The sequence below is a fragment of the Lolium perenne genome, chromosome 3 (genome assembly GCF_019359855.2).
Source record: "Lolium perenne isolate Kyuss_39 chromosome 3, Kyuss_2.0, whole genome shotgun sequence".
Lineage (NCBI taxonomy): Eukaryota > Viridiplantae > Streptophyta > Magnoliopsida > Poales > Poaceae > Lolium > Lolium perenne.
The window spans coordinates 225,336,111-225,354,201 of NC_067246.2; the positions used below are offsets into that span (position 1 = coordinate 225,336,111).

Genomic DNA, 18,091 nt, shown 5'->3' on the forward strand with positions numbered 1-18,091 from the left:
AAAAAAAACTTCTGTGGCGCATGGAACTCAAGGCAAGGTGCGCCACAGAATGTCTTAATTCTGTGGCGCACAGGACCACGTGCGCCACAGAATGCCTTAATTCGGTGGCGCACGTGGTCCTGTGCATCACGGAAATAGTGAAACCACTGATTGGGGTTGGCCCCACCTTATTTATGTGGCTCATGGGCTTGTGGTGAGCCACAAAAATAAGCTACTTTTGTGGCGCACCATGTCCGATGCGCCACAGAAACAATTTATTTGCGCATATGTAGCTGGTGCGCCACAGAATTAAGATCTCATCTATAAGGCTTTTCTACTAGTGAGCGGCGGAAGTGGAACCGCAGCGAGGGCGCGGGCAAGAGGAGCGCTCGCCGGTGGACCAACTGGGGGCTCACGCCCCCAGGGAAGCTCGCCCGCTACGGCAACCAGGCCTAGAGCTCCTCCTCCGGGCAGTCGAGCCACGCACCGCGACTGCTCGTGGTGGCGAGCTTCGAGGAGGACGACCTACGTCCACGGCAGCGACGAGGAGGAGGCGGTGTTGGCGCAGACATTCGCCTTCAGCGAGGCGGAGGCGAGGGCCCGCTTCCGTCGGGAGGAGGCCGACGCCGTCCGCCAGGTACGAAAGTACGAGGCGGTCCGCCGGGAGGCCCGCGTCCGCAAGGTCAACCTCGAAATAGTCGATCTTGACAAAGAGGACGCGTGAAGACTTCACGATGCCGACGATCTCCGCCAGCACCGGCATCGCCGCGCGCGCCATAGCTAGTAGGCCGCATTTTGCTCATTTACCTAGGTTTAGGTTGCCGGTGACAAACAATGATCATCGCTAGTAGTAATGTCAATTCCCGCACTATGTAAGTATGGATGCGCAATCGCAGCATCTATTTCATCTATGAACTATGATCATCGCCTAAAATTACCCGCGTCAATTCGAATTCCTGTTTTCAGTTTCATTTTACGGGTTCTATTCTGTGCCACTGCTAATTTCGTCAGAACTTGCATTTTCGGTGAACTGAACTCGCACTTTTCGGTTTGCGTTTTTTCGGGCTCTGTTAGAGATGCTCTAACAAAGACAAAGAAGAACTCGCACATAGCTCTTGAAGTTTTGACATGGTCGCTGTGGCCATGACAACAAGTTTGTCAATATAATGGATATATGCACGAGTGCAGCGCATTATATTTTGTCATATGCCATAGCTTCGATATCGATATTTTGTGTTCGTAATCTTCGTTATATTTGTCTTCTTGCATCTACGTACATGGACTGAGTTCTATGTAAATCCGGAACCATCCTGAATGTTTACTACCTGCTTGTCCGTTCGTGCAACTATAGGCACAGTTTTCAAAATAGCTACTACATCCGTCCTAGTTCATAAGGCTTACGTATTTTCCTCTCAATTTAGCCAATATAATATCAATTGTACAACATAGAAATTATATCGTTAGAAAGTAGAACATCTAACCTTTCTAATAACATATGTATATTTTATAATATATATCTTATATTATCATTGTTAAATTTACGATCACTAGTAGAAACAAGGGCTTTTATCCTGTCCCCGAAAGTGCTTTTGCACCGGATTTGGCACGAACCGGTGCTAAAGGGGTCATTAGCACCGGTTCGTGCGGTCTGCACGTCCAGGGGCCATTAGCACCGGTTCGTGCGGGACCTTTTGCACCGGTTCGTAACACGAACCAGTGCAAAAGGGTTGGCGTCAGCCACGAACTCTTTTGCACCGGTTCGTGTACCCTTTTGCACCGGTTCGTGTTCCGGTTCGTAACACGAACCAGTGCAAAAGGTTTTTCTGCTCCCCACACTGTAAAATAGAAAAGAAAATGATAGATTATTCAAAAAATAAAATCTTTTGAGATTCATGTATGTTATGCAACCTACTATTAGGGAAAATTAACAAATTTGAATTTTCACATTTATTACAAAAAATGTTTGAAAAATGGTAAAACCGCATTAACTTTTGCATGCGACGTCGAAAAAAACGTATAATATATCAAAATCATCGTGGGAAAAAATTACATCCGAATTCACCGGGGTTTACCCGGTTAGCTAATTTTTAGATTTTGGAAATTCCAAATGAAAATATGAAAGCAGGAAGATTTTAGTTTTTTTCCAGAAATTTAGGATTTTATATTTTTTTTATTTTTTAAAATTAAAATTAATAATTGCATCCTGCATAAAGATTGCTATTACTTTTAGCAAATTATAAGATTTTCAAATTTTTAGGTTTTAGGTTTGGAAAAAAAATTAAAAATTAAAAAATTGAAAATAATTAAAAATAATACAAATTATAAAGTTAATGTTTATTTATTTATTCAAGATTATTATTACAACATTACTTTGGTTTATTAAAATAATTATTTGAAATTCGAACAATAAAGAAATATGACATCGATCGACATTTTAATAGGATTGATATGATACTACTATCACATACATGCGCGCGAAGCACTTGGATGCGGGATGGAAAGGAACTTGGAAGTTAAGCGTGCTAGTGCCAGAATAGTGGGAGGATAGGTGACCGAGCGGGAAGTTTGAGCACGAGTAAGTAATTGGACTAGAGATAAGGGTAGTTAGAGATTAAACTTGTGAAATAATTAAAATATTAAAAATTCCGAAAAAAGAAAAAAAAAGGGAGTAGAAAATAATTCGAAAAAAGTGTTTTTCTGCCGCGGCAGACCCTTTAGCACCGGTTCGTAATAGCTCCTCCCGCTCGGACGCCCGGGAGCCGCCACGTGGTGCACCCTTTAGCACCGGTTCGGGGCCTTTTGCACCGGATTGTTTGCATCGGTTGGGCATCCGGTGCATATAGCCCTTACCACTAGTGGATCTAGGAATACGCGCAAACTCTATGAACCAGGACGGAGGGAGTAGTAACCGAGGATTTCCAATCATTCGGAGGAATATTATTAGTAGAGTAGGATTTTGTGGATTTTGTTTGTCGGACTGTCTTTGGAAAGAATAGATATGCTGGCGTCTTTTTGCTGCAGTCTTAGTTGTGATAGTTTTTTTTTTTTTTTTTGACGATCAGTTTTGATAGGTTGATCCTTTCAAATGTACCCTTAGCTGTAGTACGCCACAGATGATCTTTTCAAATGCACTGTCCATTTTGGTTATTCGTTTAATTACGTCTTGATCTGTTCGTCCACTCGAGCGAGTTGTATTGCAGAAAAACAGCGGCCATCACCTGTACCGCTGTTTGACAATCATGAAACAACGGAACGAGTAGTACTACTTCAAATCTTCCAACAAGGTTCAAGTTGTATGATCATGTCGCAATTATCCTTGAATTTGTAAACCTTGGAGGAAGACAGGCGGCTCTCAGATGTCTGGGCGTTAGCTGATATTTCGCCTATTGGCTTACTGATAAACTCGGTCCTAAGAGTCTACCAATGTTTATTCTATATTTTCTAGAAATACCTAAAAAGATATGAAAAATATTAGATTTTTTCGGTCACGGTTTTTCTAGCAAGTGGTCAACATATTAGCTAAAGATGCTGAATGAACTTGCCGTAGAAAAAAAAGCGCAGGTCGATTCATACAAGGACTCCCATGTTGGAGGAGCCTACGACCAAGACGCTAAAGGAACTTGTTGTAGAAGAAAAATACCACAGGTCGACTCGCATAAGGATTACCATGCTCATACGGACTCATTTTACTCTTGTAAGTCATGTGCCATCCCCTTTATAAGGCGACACATGACGTCCATAGAAGACAAGTGCTAGAAGGTTATGAGGAACCCTAAATCAAACTCGCCTTAGAGCTAAATTTAGCCTAAGTCACAAGACACATTGTAACATCTATTCGACCAATAAACATGAGAAGCAGGAAGTAGGTCTTTACATCCAGAGTGAGGGGTCAAACCTAAGTACATCGTGTACTAATCCCGTTCCCGGTAGCACTCGGCGACTTCCTCCCCAACTCGTAAGTCATCTCGTGATGTTACATGCCGTGACTTTCCCACGACAAAACCAATGCTAAGAATATGTTTAGGAGCCGGCTAAATTGGTAGAGAAGAAAACCAAAGCACAAACCCGAGTAGGTGCTTGTCCTTTTGTGTGGGCATTATGAAGCTGCAGAAATGGCATTATTTCTAACAATGTTGGAACTTCTTATTGTCTACAGGTTATACGTATGGCTACATACAAGATCCACGAGTGGTCCTTTATTCTTTCGCAAGCGCAACAAACACCTATGAATTCTGGGTGCACACGTCTAAAGACGGTACACAAAATCTACAACTAAGGTTAACTAGAAGACTCCAAGATGATTAGGCCCTTTATGATCTTATTTCCACCGGTTGATTTTGATGTAGGCATCGTGTGATCCATGGGCTCTAAACTTTAAATTCTGAACTATGTGAATGTTGTAACATAATGCTAGATGTATCAATTGATGCAGAAAGAGAGGCTATGTTTTCCTTTAAAAAATACGTTGAGCAATAAGCAACACATGACAGAGTATGTTGCATGCTCTCTCCATCCAAAAAATATGTTTCAACTTTTCTAGATGTAGATATATGTCTAAATACATCCGTACCTTCATAAAAATAGAAAACTTAGGACTTATTTAATTCAAAGAATTTTTAAACAAATTTTATACACATAGGAATTTTTTCATCATTTGATTCAAATAATTGAATCCTCTTAAATTCCTATGAATTTGTTTTGTACACTACAATCTTATAGGATTTCTAACAAGAGATTAGACCTCTTGAATGCATCCTCAGTTTTTTCTATACCCATGCGTTTAAAATCCTTTGAATTAAACAAATCTATGGACGGAGGTATACAAGCAGAAAACAAAGAAAACAAAGCATACATTACGGCGGCACTCAACACAGATCGTTGCGTGGCGACGCGAACTGCTTTTCAGACACCGAAATCGCGAGAGCATTCAGATCGCCATTCGCCAATGATATTTCTTGCGGTTGATGGGGCGGTTCCAGTACCCGAGGAACTCCATCTCAAAAAAAAAGTACCCGAGGAACTCAAGTGGCCTCCAAAGTCAGAGCCTCAGAGGTCACCATGCATCTCCCTCAATCTTTTTTTTTTTAACAAGGAGCGCCCCGAAGGGCCAGGAAGCATCACATTAATATCAAATAGTGGATGTACAAGATATTACAGAGGACCCCATAAGGATGGAAAATAACATATAGGTCCCCAGATGTTGCAGAAAAGACCTCATTAAAAGATGTTAAAATGCAATTCGGTCCTCCTCTATCTCCACCGCCGAGCCAGAGTTCAGCATCGCCGCCGTCATGCTCAGCAGCGGGGACGAAACCACTTATTGTTGTGCAGACGTAGTATGCAGGAGCTGATATCAAGAGGGGCCTCCCAATGGAGGTTGAACTTTCGCCGGAGTTCTGCACCGGCTTATAGATAGGCCATGAAAAGGCCTTGGATGTCAGACGGCTGTAACCCGCCGCCGAGGTGGTGCTCCAGAAAACTGCTTCCCAACTCCACAGCAGCTTGGCGCTGCTTGCAGCAGAGGAATCCTCACCAATACCATCGATGCAGAATGACCCACCATCAAACTCACCACACCTGCCACGGGTAGGAGGAGGCGGGCGAAGAAGATAGGCTTGGAGAAGATCCCACGAAGCACGAAGCTGCAGCCAAAACTCGATCGACCACCTGACAGATGCTGAGGAAGAAAAGCAGCATCTCTTCCACTCCTCGCCGCCACGGCCGTCCAGTGGAAGAAGCACCTTCTTCTTCAAGCACACATCGAGGTGGCCATACCTGCGCTTATGGCACTGAGGGCTCGCATCAAGAAAAGCGTCAGCCGACTTCCACCTTGGAAGCCTACCGATGCCTTCTCTCCTCGACCGCCTGCCGCTGCGCCGATGCGGCAGAGCAGAGGACCCAGGTGACATAGGCATCCCAAATGGGTCTGCCGAAGATAGTACCCGGCGTTTACTGAAGGCCCACTACCCGAAGAATAAGAAGATTCGGGAGCCCAAGATATATCAAGGAAAGTCAAGAGTTGTAATAGGAAGTGTTATCTGTAATCTGGCGGGATGAGTTAGAAACCGTCCCGGACTCTGTAACTTGTATAGCACGAATCCCTCGGCTCCACCTCCTATATAAAGGGGGAGTCGAGGGACGAAGAAGGGATCGAATCATTGTCTACAAACCCTAGTTTTCATAATCGTCGAGTACTTTTCGGCTGAAACCTTCGAGATCTACTTACCCTCTACTTCCAACTAAACCCTAGCCTACAATCCATAGGCATTGACAAGTTGATACCTTGTCAATTGGCGCCGTCTGTGGGAATTAGAGGCGTAAGGATCTGATCTCGATGGCACGTTCAAGATCTTCGACATCATCAACTGCAAGCAACACAATGGATCGAGGTAAACAGATCGCTGCTGGTCTTGTCGATTTTGTTCCTCACCCACCCTCCCGTTTGGATGCATATGCGTATCTGGCGGAGCCCATGGAGATGACGTTCGGAAGGTTTCACTTTCGCGTCGAGAAGGAAGGATCGTATCGTGTCGAGATTCCGATTTCGTCGGGATCGTCGGTGGTCGATTCCGATTTTTCAAGCTATGCATCGTCAATCGAGTCAGGAGAAGAAGAAACCTCGGCGACACGTTACGTCAGCACCAGAACAAGAGAGAAACTCGCCAAGATCTTCAACGACATGTCGTTTGAGTCATCTGCGGACTCATATATAAGCGATGGCTCAAGCGATGTCGACAGTTACGACTTCATCGACAAATCTATCACAAGGCAAGGTCTTCATCAATCTCAACGATGATGTCACCAAACCCAACGTAGATCTGAGTACAAAGTATCATCAGATTTACGCCATTGAAGATCAAGAGGAGACATCTGAGGCTTTCGACAGTCTGGGAAATCCATACGTCGATCCCTCCAATCTGCGACAAGGCCTGGGCAACAAATACGTCGGGCCAGAGCCGCGAGATAGAGTTCAACTTTCACAAGCAGCGTGGGACAGAGCCGCGAGAGCTATGAACGGCACAGAACCAATGGCTACCACAGCCACACCAGAAGAATTGCAAGCATATCAATATAGGCTCGCACGAGCTGCGAGGGAATTGGAAAAACAGACAGCTGAGTTGAACAGGAGAAAGGAAGCAGCTTCTGCATCCAGCAGGAGAAGGGCAGATCTGAGTCGACAATCTAGAACTTCGGGTGATAGCCACAGGGAGGCTCGGAACAGAGGAAGATCAAGGTTACAACACATACCCGAAGCGGAAAGAGAGCACTTGGTTCAAAACCTCGACATGTCCTTTATGTCGATAGACACAAGAGGAAACATTATCCCTAAGACACCAGAAGCTGGGTATATGGCGACACAAGCTTTTATCCTCGCGTCTAAACCACCTCCAGGTGATCCAAGGGAAACACTATACAATATGGCGATAGCAGGAGTTGGAGCTATGGGGACAGCGTTCGTTTCAACGCCTCCCGAAGGAACAGCAAGGCAAAATAGTCCACGACCTGCAGCAGCAACGGCGGCAGCCCCTGAAGGACCAAGTAGAGCAAGAGATACGGCAGCACAAGCAAGAGTCGACAGAGCACGACAAAGCAGAAGGGATCATCGGCAATCTCCGGAGCTTAACGACGAAGATATGTGCGGCTTGCCATGCTTCACGAGGAGAGTCCGAAAAACTCGAGTCCCTTCAGGATTCAAGCTACCCGACAATTTCAAAAAGTTCGACGGCCTTCAAGATCCAGAGGATTGGCTAGTCGACTATCTGGAGACAGTGAAGCTCACGGGAGGAACCAGGGCAACAGCCATGCAAAGCATTCAGGTGCATTTGAGTGGAGCCGCACGATCGTGGATAAAGAAACTCACTCCAGGATCTATCGACAGCTGGGAAAGTTTCGAGGACGTGTTCGTCAAGAACTTCAGATCCACGTGCAAAAAACCCGCGTCGTTAGAGGAGTTGAGAGCATGTCGACAAAAGCCAGATGAGCCAATGAGAAAGTACATCCAAAGGTGGAATATCATCAAAAACTCGGCAGAAAATATATCTGACGAGAGAGCAATAGATGCGTTTGTCGCAGGAGTCAGGCGTGGAGATTTTGTCGAGGACTTGGGAAGGACCAATCCAAAGACAGTATCCGCGTTAATGGAGATAGCAAATAAATGGGCAGATGGAGAAGACGCTGTCCATAACAAACGGCACAGGTCGCCAGAGGAGGACCGTGGTCGAAACTATCAACCGAGGCGAAGATTTCCTCGGCAGTACCAGAACTACGACGCTCCAGGACAAATTTCGGCAGGTTTTCGGACAAATACAGGAGGAAGCAACAGAGATGATTACCAGAGAAGCAATGAACAGCGAGGTGACAACAGGGATGATTCACGCAGCAGGCAAAATAGCGGGCCTAGGTTCCTAAGACCTTTCGTGTCCCCTGAAGAGATGATGAATGGACCGTGCCAGATGCACTTTTTCCTCGACAGCAACGGTAAAAGACAGTCAGGGCACTTGCAGAAAGACTGTCGAAATTTTCAGGCAATGTTGCGGCATGCAGAAAACGCTAACGCGCGGGCAGCACAGAGAAATCCTCGAGAACCTAAAAGCGAGATTCACTTGCCGCCTCCTCCCGCGATCACAGACGACAATCGGCATCAGCTCAGAATAGCGGCAGCACCTGCACCACCACCTTATGTTGATCCTAACTCCAATGGAGCAGTGTCGATGATTCAGAAGGGAAGGCCGTCCAATAGAGCTCAGAAAGTAATCTCACGACAGGTGTTTATGGCAGAGAAAATGCCTCCACCAACAATTAAGTACCTTAATTGGTCAGGACAAGATATCGGCTTCACAATAGCAGATCATCCGCAGCAAGTTCCTCGACCAGGGCAGTCAGCACTTATTACGCCGGCCAGCGATTATCGCGGGATTTGATGTCTCTCGAGTGTTCATAGACGGCGGCAGCAGCTTAAACCTTATGTATGCAGATACATTGAGGAAGATGAACATATCCTTAGCAAACTTGAAACCAACAGACACAAGGTTCCACGGCATCACACCGGAGAAACCAAGTTATCCACTGGGAAAGATCAATCTCGACGTTCAGTTTGGGACCCGAGAAAATTATAGAATCGAGAGGCTCGAATTTGAAGTCGTGGATTTTCCGTCGCAATACCACGCTCTGTTGGGACGACCAGCATATGCTAGATTTATGGCGGTGCCACACTATACATACCTGTTGTGGAGGATGCCTGGACCAAAGGGACCAATCACAGTCAAAGGAAGCTTTGCCTTAGCCGATAAGTGCGACAAGGATTTTCACCGGTTGTCAGAAACCTTCGGGATGCAAGCTGAGTACTTGGCGTCAAAAAGCATGACTGATTACGACGTCTTGCCCGGACGTTGGAAGGCCAAACAAAGAATCAACTTTCGATCGAGAAAAATTCAAAAGAAGTGCAGATTCACCCGACAGACCCGAAAAAGACGACATCTATCGCAAACGACATGGATATCGCATAGGAAAGCGCGCTCGTCGAGTTCCTCCGTGAGAACTGGAAAATCTTCGCATGGTGTCCAGCTGACATGCCAGGAGTACCCAGGAACTTGCCGAGCACCACCTAAACTTGGATCCAGTAGCGAGACCAATCAAACAACCTTTGCGGCGTTTTTCGGAACCAAACCGCAAAGCCATGTCGTCGAAATTAATCGACTACGAGAAGCTGGTTTTATCAAAGAGATATTCACAGAAGCCACATGGGTAGCAAACCCAGTGCTGGTGCCGAAGAAAAACACTAAGGTCCTTCGCATGTGCGTCGACTTTACGTGTCTCAATAAACATTGTCCAAAGGATCACTTTCCCCTCCCGAGGATCGATCAAATTATCGACTCCACGGCTGGATGTGAACGTCTTTCCTTCCTGGATGCATATTCTGGTTATAACCAGATCAGATTGAAAGAAGAAGATGAAGTAAAGACCGCGTTTATTACACCTTACGGCGTGTTTTGCTACAGAACAATGCCCTTCGGTCTAAAAAATGCGGGAGCAACATATCAGAGAATGATGCAGAAGTGTTTGGCGACACAGATCGGAAAAAACGTACAAGTATACATCGACGATGTCGTCATAACGTCAAAAAAGGGGACAACACTGATCGAGGATCTCAAAGAAACTTTTGATAACCTCGACAAATTCTGCCTGAAGCTGAACCCGACGAAGTGTTCCTTTGGCGTCCCAGCAGGAGAACTTCTGGGGTTTCTAGTCTCAGCAAGAGGGATTGAAGCAAATCCCGACAAAATACAAGCTATCGTAACAATGAGGAAGCCAACAAAGTTGAAGGAGATACAACAGCTAACGGGGCGAGTCGCAGCTTTGAGCAGATTCGTCGCTAGGCTGGGAGAAAAAGCGTTACCATTCTACGCTCTGATAAAGCAAGGAGATAAATTCCAGTGGAACGAAGAAGCCGACAGAGCTTTCGAGGATTTGAAGCGCACAATCTCGACACCACCAATTTTGGTGGCGCCAAAAGAACGGGAACCCCTCCTGCTGTATATCGCAGCCACGCCCCAAGTGGTGAGCACGGTGCTAGTTGTTGAAAGGGAAGAAGGAGGAAAACTCCACGGCGTGCAGAGGCCAGTATATTTCGTCAGCGAAGTTTTATCACCCTCAAAACAAAGGTACCCTCAGTACCAAAAGATAGCATATGGAGTGTTCACAACAGCACGAAAATTGCGCCACTATTTTTCGGCACACCCGATCATAGTGGTCAATGAAGCTCCCTTGTCAAATATATTGAATAACCCAGAAGCTACGGGTCGTGTCTCCCTTTGGGGAATAGAACTTTCCCCTCGGGACATCACGTATGAAAAAAGAAAAGCAATCAAGTCGCAAATACTGCCGGACTTCATTGCAGAGTGGATGGAGTTGCAAAATACAGGACCTCCAGACTTGTCGAGAACCTGGACCATGAACTTTGACGGGTCCAAAAGACTAGAAGGAGCTGGCGCAGGAGTAGTACTCATATCACCTGAAGGCGATAAGTTAAAGTACATCCTTCGGATGGCGTTCCCTAACGCATCTAACAATGAAGCAGAATATGAGGCTCTCATACACGGGATGAAGATGGCGAAAGCCTGCGGTGCAACTCGACTAAAAGTCTTTGGCGACTCACAGTTGGTGGCTCAGCAAGTTATGAACCAATGTGATGCAGTCAATGATAGCATGATGGCATACAAGGAGGTGTACAACGAGCTCGAGAAGTTGTTCGATGGATGCGAAGTAAATCATATTAGTAGATTGAGCAACGACGAAGCCGACGTTCTTGCAAACATCGGGTCGCAATGCCTTGCAGTCCCGCCAGGTATATTCTGGGAAGAGATAACAGAGAGATCCACCAAGTCGACAAAATCAAAAAAGAAGGAGAAGAAACCCTCGGGGGCTACCAAGGAAAAGCAAGAGGAAGAAGAAGAAGATCAGGACCTGGTCATGGTGATACAGATACCGTGGATGCAGCCGTACATATCATACATCCTCAGGAAAGAAATACCCGATGATCCAGTTGAGGCAAGACGAGTAATTCGACGCTCCAAAGCTTTCACGGTGGTCAAAGGAGAATTATATAAGCGAAGTATTTCAGGCGTCTTGCAAAGGTGTGTTACACCCGAAGAAGGAAGAATAATTCTGAAGGACGTACACGAAGGAATATGTGGCCACCACGCGAGTAGTCGAGCTATTGCAGCCAAGGTCTTTCGGGCAGGATTCTACTGGTTGACAGCAATCGAGGACGCCAAGGACATAGTAAGAACTTGCGACGCGTGTCAAAGGTTCGCCGCAAAACCTCACTCTCCAGCAGCAGAGCTAGCACCAATACCATTGTCATGGCCCTTTGCTCAATGGGGACTTGATATGGTGGGCAAGTTACACAAATCCTGGCCAGGAGGAAAGGAGTATATGCTAGTAGCTGTCGACAAATTTACAAAGTGGATAGAAGCGAAGCCGATAAATTCACCAGACGGAGCATCCGCAGTAAAATTCATAAAAGACCTCGTCTTCAGATTTGGAGTGCCCCACAGCATCGTCACAGACAACGGCAGTAACTTTACATCCCACGAATTCAAGGATTATTGCGAAGAGGTGGGCATCAAGTTGCACTTTGCGTCAGTTGCACATCCTCAAACCAATGGGCAAGTCGAGAAAGCCAATGGCATCATCTGCAATGGCATCAAGAAACGCTTGTTAGGACCACTGGAAAAAGCTCGGCATACCTGGCCAGAAGAACTACCAAGTGTGTTGTGGAGCATCCGAACAACACCAAACACAGCAACACAGGAAACTCCGTTTTTTTTGGTTCATGGAGCAGAAGCAGTACTACCAATCGAGATAGAGCACAACTCTCCACGTGTCGTCGAATATGACGAAGAAGTGTCGAGAAAAGCACTAGAAGACGACGTGGACGCACTTGATGAAGCCCGAGACGAAGTATTGTCTCGGGTAACCAAATACCAACAGGACTTGAAGAATTACCACAGTCGACGTTTGCGGCCAAGATCTTTTCAGGTGGGAGACCTAGTTCTTCGGCTCACGCAAAAAAGTCATGAAAAACTCGAGTCACCATGGCTTGGCCCTTACATTGTCACGATTCCGGGGTACTGTGGCGAGTGAGTCGCGTGCGCGGTGGCATCAACGGCAATGGGCAGAGCAATGCTCGTGAGTGCGGATGATCAGAGAGAGTTGGGCGCAGGGGAAGCTTTTGCGAAGAGGAACAGATGAGCGGCACAAGCGAGGGGATGAACGGAGGTTGAAGAAAGGTTTATATAAGAATCGGGTTAAGCAGTGCGTCGTTGGATGAAGAAATCGTGTGGTGAAAAAAGATCTTCTAGATACAAGGGTAAAAAGGTATTTTTACTGAGATAGGCGTTACTGTATGTGCGCCAGAAAAAGCGGAGGACGTGTGTCCCCCACTTGCACGACGTGTCAACATGGTGGAAACAATGGACCCACAAGGCAGAAAAATCAAGATTATAAACAGAGATGAAGCAATTTTGTTTAAGGGAAGCATGTCGACAAGAAAAATAAAAGAAGATTGGCGACAGGAGGAATTATTAAATACTTCGGGAGCCTTTGATCAAATGCAAGTTTTTGCCCAAACGCTCGGGGGCTACTTCGATAAAAAGTAAAATTTCGAGTATGGCAATATAGAAATTGCGGGAGCCTACAACCAAGCACAAGTCCTTGGCTGTAGCCTCGGGGGCTACTCCCATCGGGAGCGCTGTTCGCGCACCCGAGAGATAAAAAAAGAAGAGAGAGATCATATTGGGAAATAACGACAGTATAGCGACAAGGTGGACTAAAATGTTGAGCCTACAACCAAGCACAAGTTCTTGGTTGTAGCCTCGGGGGCTACTCCCATCGGGAACGCTGTTCGCGTGCCCGATGAAATTAACAAAGGAAAAATAGAAAAGCAAGAGAGTATATTTCGAGTTATAATTAACTCTACATATACTCCCATCGGGAGAGCAATATAAGTCATATTTGACTCGATAAAATGTGCCATTCCAACAGCCGGAAAAGCACTCGACAATATATTCTCAGAACGCCGAAGTTGCGATCAATTTCTGAATGCCGCAAATTTGCGAAGGTAAGACCCCAGATCCGTTCTGCTGGGCGTGGCATCGCCAAAGACTGCGCTCTGCTACCTTTATCCGTATCAACAGATACGAAGAAAAATCCTAACGGACGCGTTAGGTACCCGATAAATTTGACTGGGACTCGACAGAATGGTAAGACCTTAAGCGGCACCTGTCGAAGTTTACACCAGTATCCCGAGATCATGTCCAGGGACGTGATTTTGAAGTAGGTTTTTGCGGATTGCCACTAGAGCAGTTAACTAGTACCTGATCCGTCAGATGAACTAGCCCCAACTACCATTATCCCTGTACAATATAGAATTTTATGTGAAGAAATATAAAAAAGTTGAAGCTTTCGAATAAAAATAAACAGTGGAGATTTTCCCTGATTCTACGATTCAAGCAAAATCTCGGGGACTCGACATAGGCATCCCAAATGGGCCTGCCGAAGATAGTACCCGGGGTTTACTGAAGGCCCACTACCCGAAGAATAAGAAGATTCGGGAGCCCAAGATATATCAAGGAAAGTCAAGAGTTGTAATAGGAAGTGTTATCTGTAATCTGGCGGGATGAGTTAGAAACCGTCCCGGACTCTGTAACTTGTATAGCACGAATCCCTCGGCTCCACCTCCTATATAAAGGGGGAGTCGAGGGACGAAGAAGGGATCGAATCATTGTCTACAAACCCTAGTTTTCATAATCGTCGAGTACTTTTCGGCTGAAACCTTCGAGATCTACTTACCCTCTACTTCCAACTAAACCCTAGCCTACAATCCATAGGCATTGACAAGTTGATACCTTGTCACCAGGACCTCCTCCTTCTACAGGCGCGCCGCCGCTTCTTCTCCTCATCCCCTCGCCGCCACGGCAGGCCGAAAGAAGAGAGCGAAGCAGAGCATCTCCCTAGACAAGAGGTGATCCTCTGACCTTATTTGCGGAGATCCCCGGAGCTGGGGTAGCCGTTGTCGTCTCCGACCGCCGGAGAGGAAGAAGTAGCCACCGCTCCCGGATGTAGCAGATCTGGTCAGAGAGATCTGCTACCCTACTCCAAACTACAGGCACATGGCCAAACAACCTAGATCTACACCTAAACACTACTCCGGCGCCTCTCCTCCACCATCTCCGGCCGGCGAGGCCGCCGAAGAGGGCTCGGGATCGGCCCGGCCTCTCTCGGGAGACTCTCAACTCACGGGATAAGGGAGGGGAAGAGGGGGTGGGGAAAGTACGTGTAATCCATCTCTCTTGTTAGGATTTCTAACAAGAGATTAGACCTCTTGAATGCATCCTCAATTTTTTCTATACCCATGCGTTTAAAATCCTTTGAATTAAACAAATCTATGGACGGAGGTATACAAGCATAAAACAAAGAAAACAAAGCATACATTACGGTGGCACTCAACACAGATCGTTGCGTGGCGACGCGAACTGCTTTTCAGACACCGAAATCGCGAGAGCATTCAGATCGCCATTCGCCAATGATATTTCTTGCGGTTGATGAGGCGGTTCCAGAGTACCCGAGGAACTCCATCTCAAAAAAAAAAGTACCCGAGGAACTCAAGTGGCCTCCAAAGTCAGAGCCTCAGAGGTCACCATGCATCTCCCTCAACCTCAACCTCAACCTCAACTTTACAGCGACAGCAATGTACCAGACCAGCTCCCCAACAAAACCCCGCATCGGCCTCGACGCGCGGCGGTGCTGGCCTTCCACTGACACCATAAGATCGGCAGCCAAATCTTTATTCGTCCCTCCTCTGCCCTCTCGCCGTTCCCAATCGTCGCGCGCATGGAGCGCCGCTCTCCGGCTGTCCTATATAAACACGGCGTTCTCCTGAGGTTCCGTACTACCAGCACCGGCACGTACAACATTACAGCCGGAGTTCGTACAACACGGCGGTAGCAGCAAGGTAGCCAGCGAGATGGAGCGACAATCCAGGACTGCGGCGATGGAGGTGGAGGCGGCGTCCAAGACCACGTTCAGGATCCCGGTGGACTCCGACAACAAGGCCACGGAGTTCTGGCTCTTCTCCTTCGTGAGGCCGCACATGAGCGCCTTCCACCTCTCGTGGTTCTCCTTCTTCTGCTGCTTCGTCTCCACCTTCGCCGCGCCGCCGCTGCTGCCGCTCATCCGGGACACGCTCGGCCTCACGGCCAAGGACATCGGCAACGCCGGGATCGCCTCTGTGTCCGGCGCCGTGTTCGCCCGTGTCGCAATGGGCACGGCCTGCGACCTGGTCGGGCCACGCCTGTCGTCCGCGGCGATCATACTCCTCACCACCCCCGCGGTTTACTGCTCCGCCATCATCACCGGGCCGTCGTCCTTCCTGCTCGTGCGCTTCTTCACGGGCTTCTCGCTCGCCTCCTTCGTGTCGACGCAGTTCTGGATGAGCTCCATGTTCTCGCCGCCCAAGGTGGGGCTGGCCAACGGCGTCGCCGGCGGCTGGGGAAACCTCGGCGGGGGCGCCGTGCAGCTCCTCATGCCGCTGGTGTTTGAGGCCGTCAAGAAGATCGGGAGCACGCCGTTCACGGCTTGGCGCGTCGCCTTCTTCATCCCGGGCGTCATGCAGACGTTCTCGGCCATCGCCGTGCTGGCGTTCGGGCAGGACATGCCCGACGGCAACTACCGCAAGCTCCACAAGGCCGGGGATATGCACAAGGACAGCTTCGCCAACGTGCTGCGCCACGCGGTCACCAACTACCGCGCCTGGATCCTGGCGCTCACTTACGGCTACTGCTTCGGCGTTGAGCTCGCCGTCGACAACATCGTGGCGCAGTACTTCTACGATCGCTTCAATGTCAACCTCCACACCGCCGGCCTTATCGCCGCCAGCTTCGGGATGGCCAATATCATCTCCCGTCCCGGTGGAGGACTCTTGTCCGACTGGCTCTCGGAGCGGTTCGGCATGCGCGGCAGGCTGTGGGGGCTGTGGATCGTGCAGACCATCGGCGGGATCCTGTGCGTCGTGCTCGGCGTCGTCGACTACTCCTTCGCCGCCTCCGTGGCCGTCATGATGCTCTTTTCCTTCTTCGTGCAGGCGGCTTGCGGGCTCAGCTTCGGCATCGTGCCGTTCGTGTCGCGGAGGTCCCTGGGCCTAATTTCCGGCATGACAGGCGGCGGCGGCAACGTCGGCGCCGTGCTAACGCAGGTCATATTCTTCCGCGGCGGCAAGTACAAGACGGAGACGGGGATCTTGTACATGGGGCTCATGATCATCGCCTGCACGCTGCCCATCACGCTCATCTACTTCCCGCAGTGGGGCGGCATGTTCGTCGGCCCAAAGCCGGGGGCGACGGCGGAGGAGTACTACAACCAGGAATGGACCGAGCAGGAGAGGCAGAAAGGCTACAACGCCTCCACCGCGCGCTTCGCCGAGAACAGCGTGCGCGAGGGCGGCCGCAAGTCGGCGTCGGCCAGCCAGTCAAGGCACACCGTCCCCGTCGATGCGTCGCCGGCCAACGTCTGAAGAACAGAATCCCACATGCACTTCGTTAATTTTGTGTCTCGCGCAAGTATGACTTGAGCGATGATGCGGCCAGTTTTCTACATTTGCTTCTACTAGCACCGCTTGACATTTGGTTTGCTCTTGTTGTTTATACAGTACATGGTTGTTGTGAAATACAGATTTTGTTTTGTGATTGTTTTCTAGAAAGCCATTGGCCACCTTGGTTGTAGATAGTTCAAGCAACCGTCTCTCTAGACAGTTGCATCCAAAATCCATAAACGTCCACTGCCCATCCGAAAGAAGATAAGACCACTCTCGAGTTCGGTGGGTAGCTATACGGATAACATCTAAATAGTGAGTTGCCCCAATCTTATTAAAGGCATATAATTTCTATAGTTTCAAAGGGCCCAAACTAAAGCACATGACGCCTAGACGAATTTGACCTTAAGTGTGTTTCTCAACTCTATTTAGCCAATTTCAAAATATATTTATAACATTATCAATGGAAGAATATTAAAGGTAAAATAAACTACTCTTCAAACTAGACGATCAAAGGGACAAGCGAAAAATAAATGGTTATGGAGTCCTCCGAGTCACAAAAGCCACACTTTTTACAACCATTTCAATCATGCTTGGCGAGGTTATCTTTTTGGGTATTATTTTTAGAGGAAAAAACCACATAAAGATCTTTATCTTTAATGGCACTTTTAATTTTCATATGTTCTCAAGAAAACTGTGTGTGAGGCGATTTATTTTTTAATAATACGAATTTATTATTTATTTCAAGGAATAGCATGCGTTTTCAAAAAAAAAATTTGTGACTCGGTCGGTCATCAGTTGACCGATCGGATATTAGAAGATCAACCGGGTGTCGGCCGACCGACCGGTCCGCTAGAGGCCGACCGGCCTGTTAACGACTGATGATTTGCATGGTTTGGTTTTAGGGTTAGTAGGGTTCCTCTTTCGCAAATAATTTCGTGCTGATATCTCCCTCCCGCCATCTCATAGTAAACATTTTCCTACCCGTATCTCCCGCCACCGCTCTCCCCTCATTTTTTTGCC

General features: G+C 47.7%; 1 protein-coding gene across 1 annotated transcript; it reads left to right on the forward strand.

The window, feature by feature from the left end:
- Positions 1–15,445: 15,445 nt before the first annotated feature.
- Positions 15,446–17,171, forward strand: LOC127343520 (high-affinity nitrate transporter 2.3-like). The gene has a single exon (XM_051369645.2). It carries the CDS (start codon positions 15,506–15,508, stop codon positions 17,048–17,050), a length of 1,545 nt encoding a protein of 514 aa, XP_051225605.1. The 5' UTR covers positions 15,446–15,505; the 3' UTR covers positions 17,051–17,171.
- The last annotated feature ends 920 nt before the right edge of the window (positions 17,172–18,091 follow it).

Coding starts and splice junctions, on each gene's coding strand:
- LOC127343520 (XM_051369645.2), top strand. CDS start 15,506: ATGGAGCGACAATCCAGGACTGCGGCGATGGAGGTGGAGGCGGCGTCC.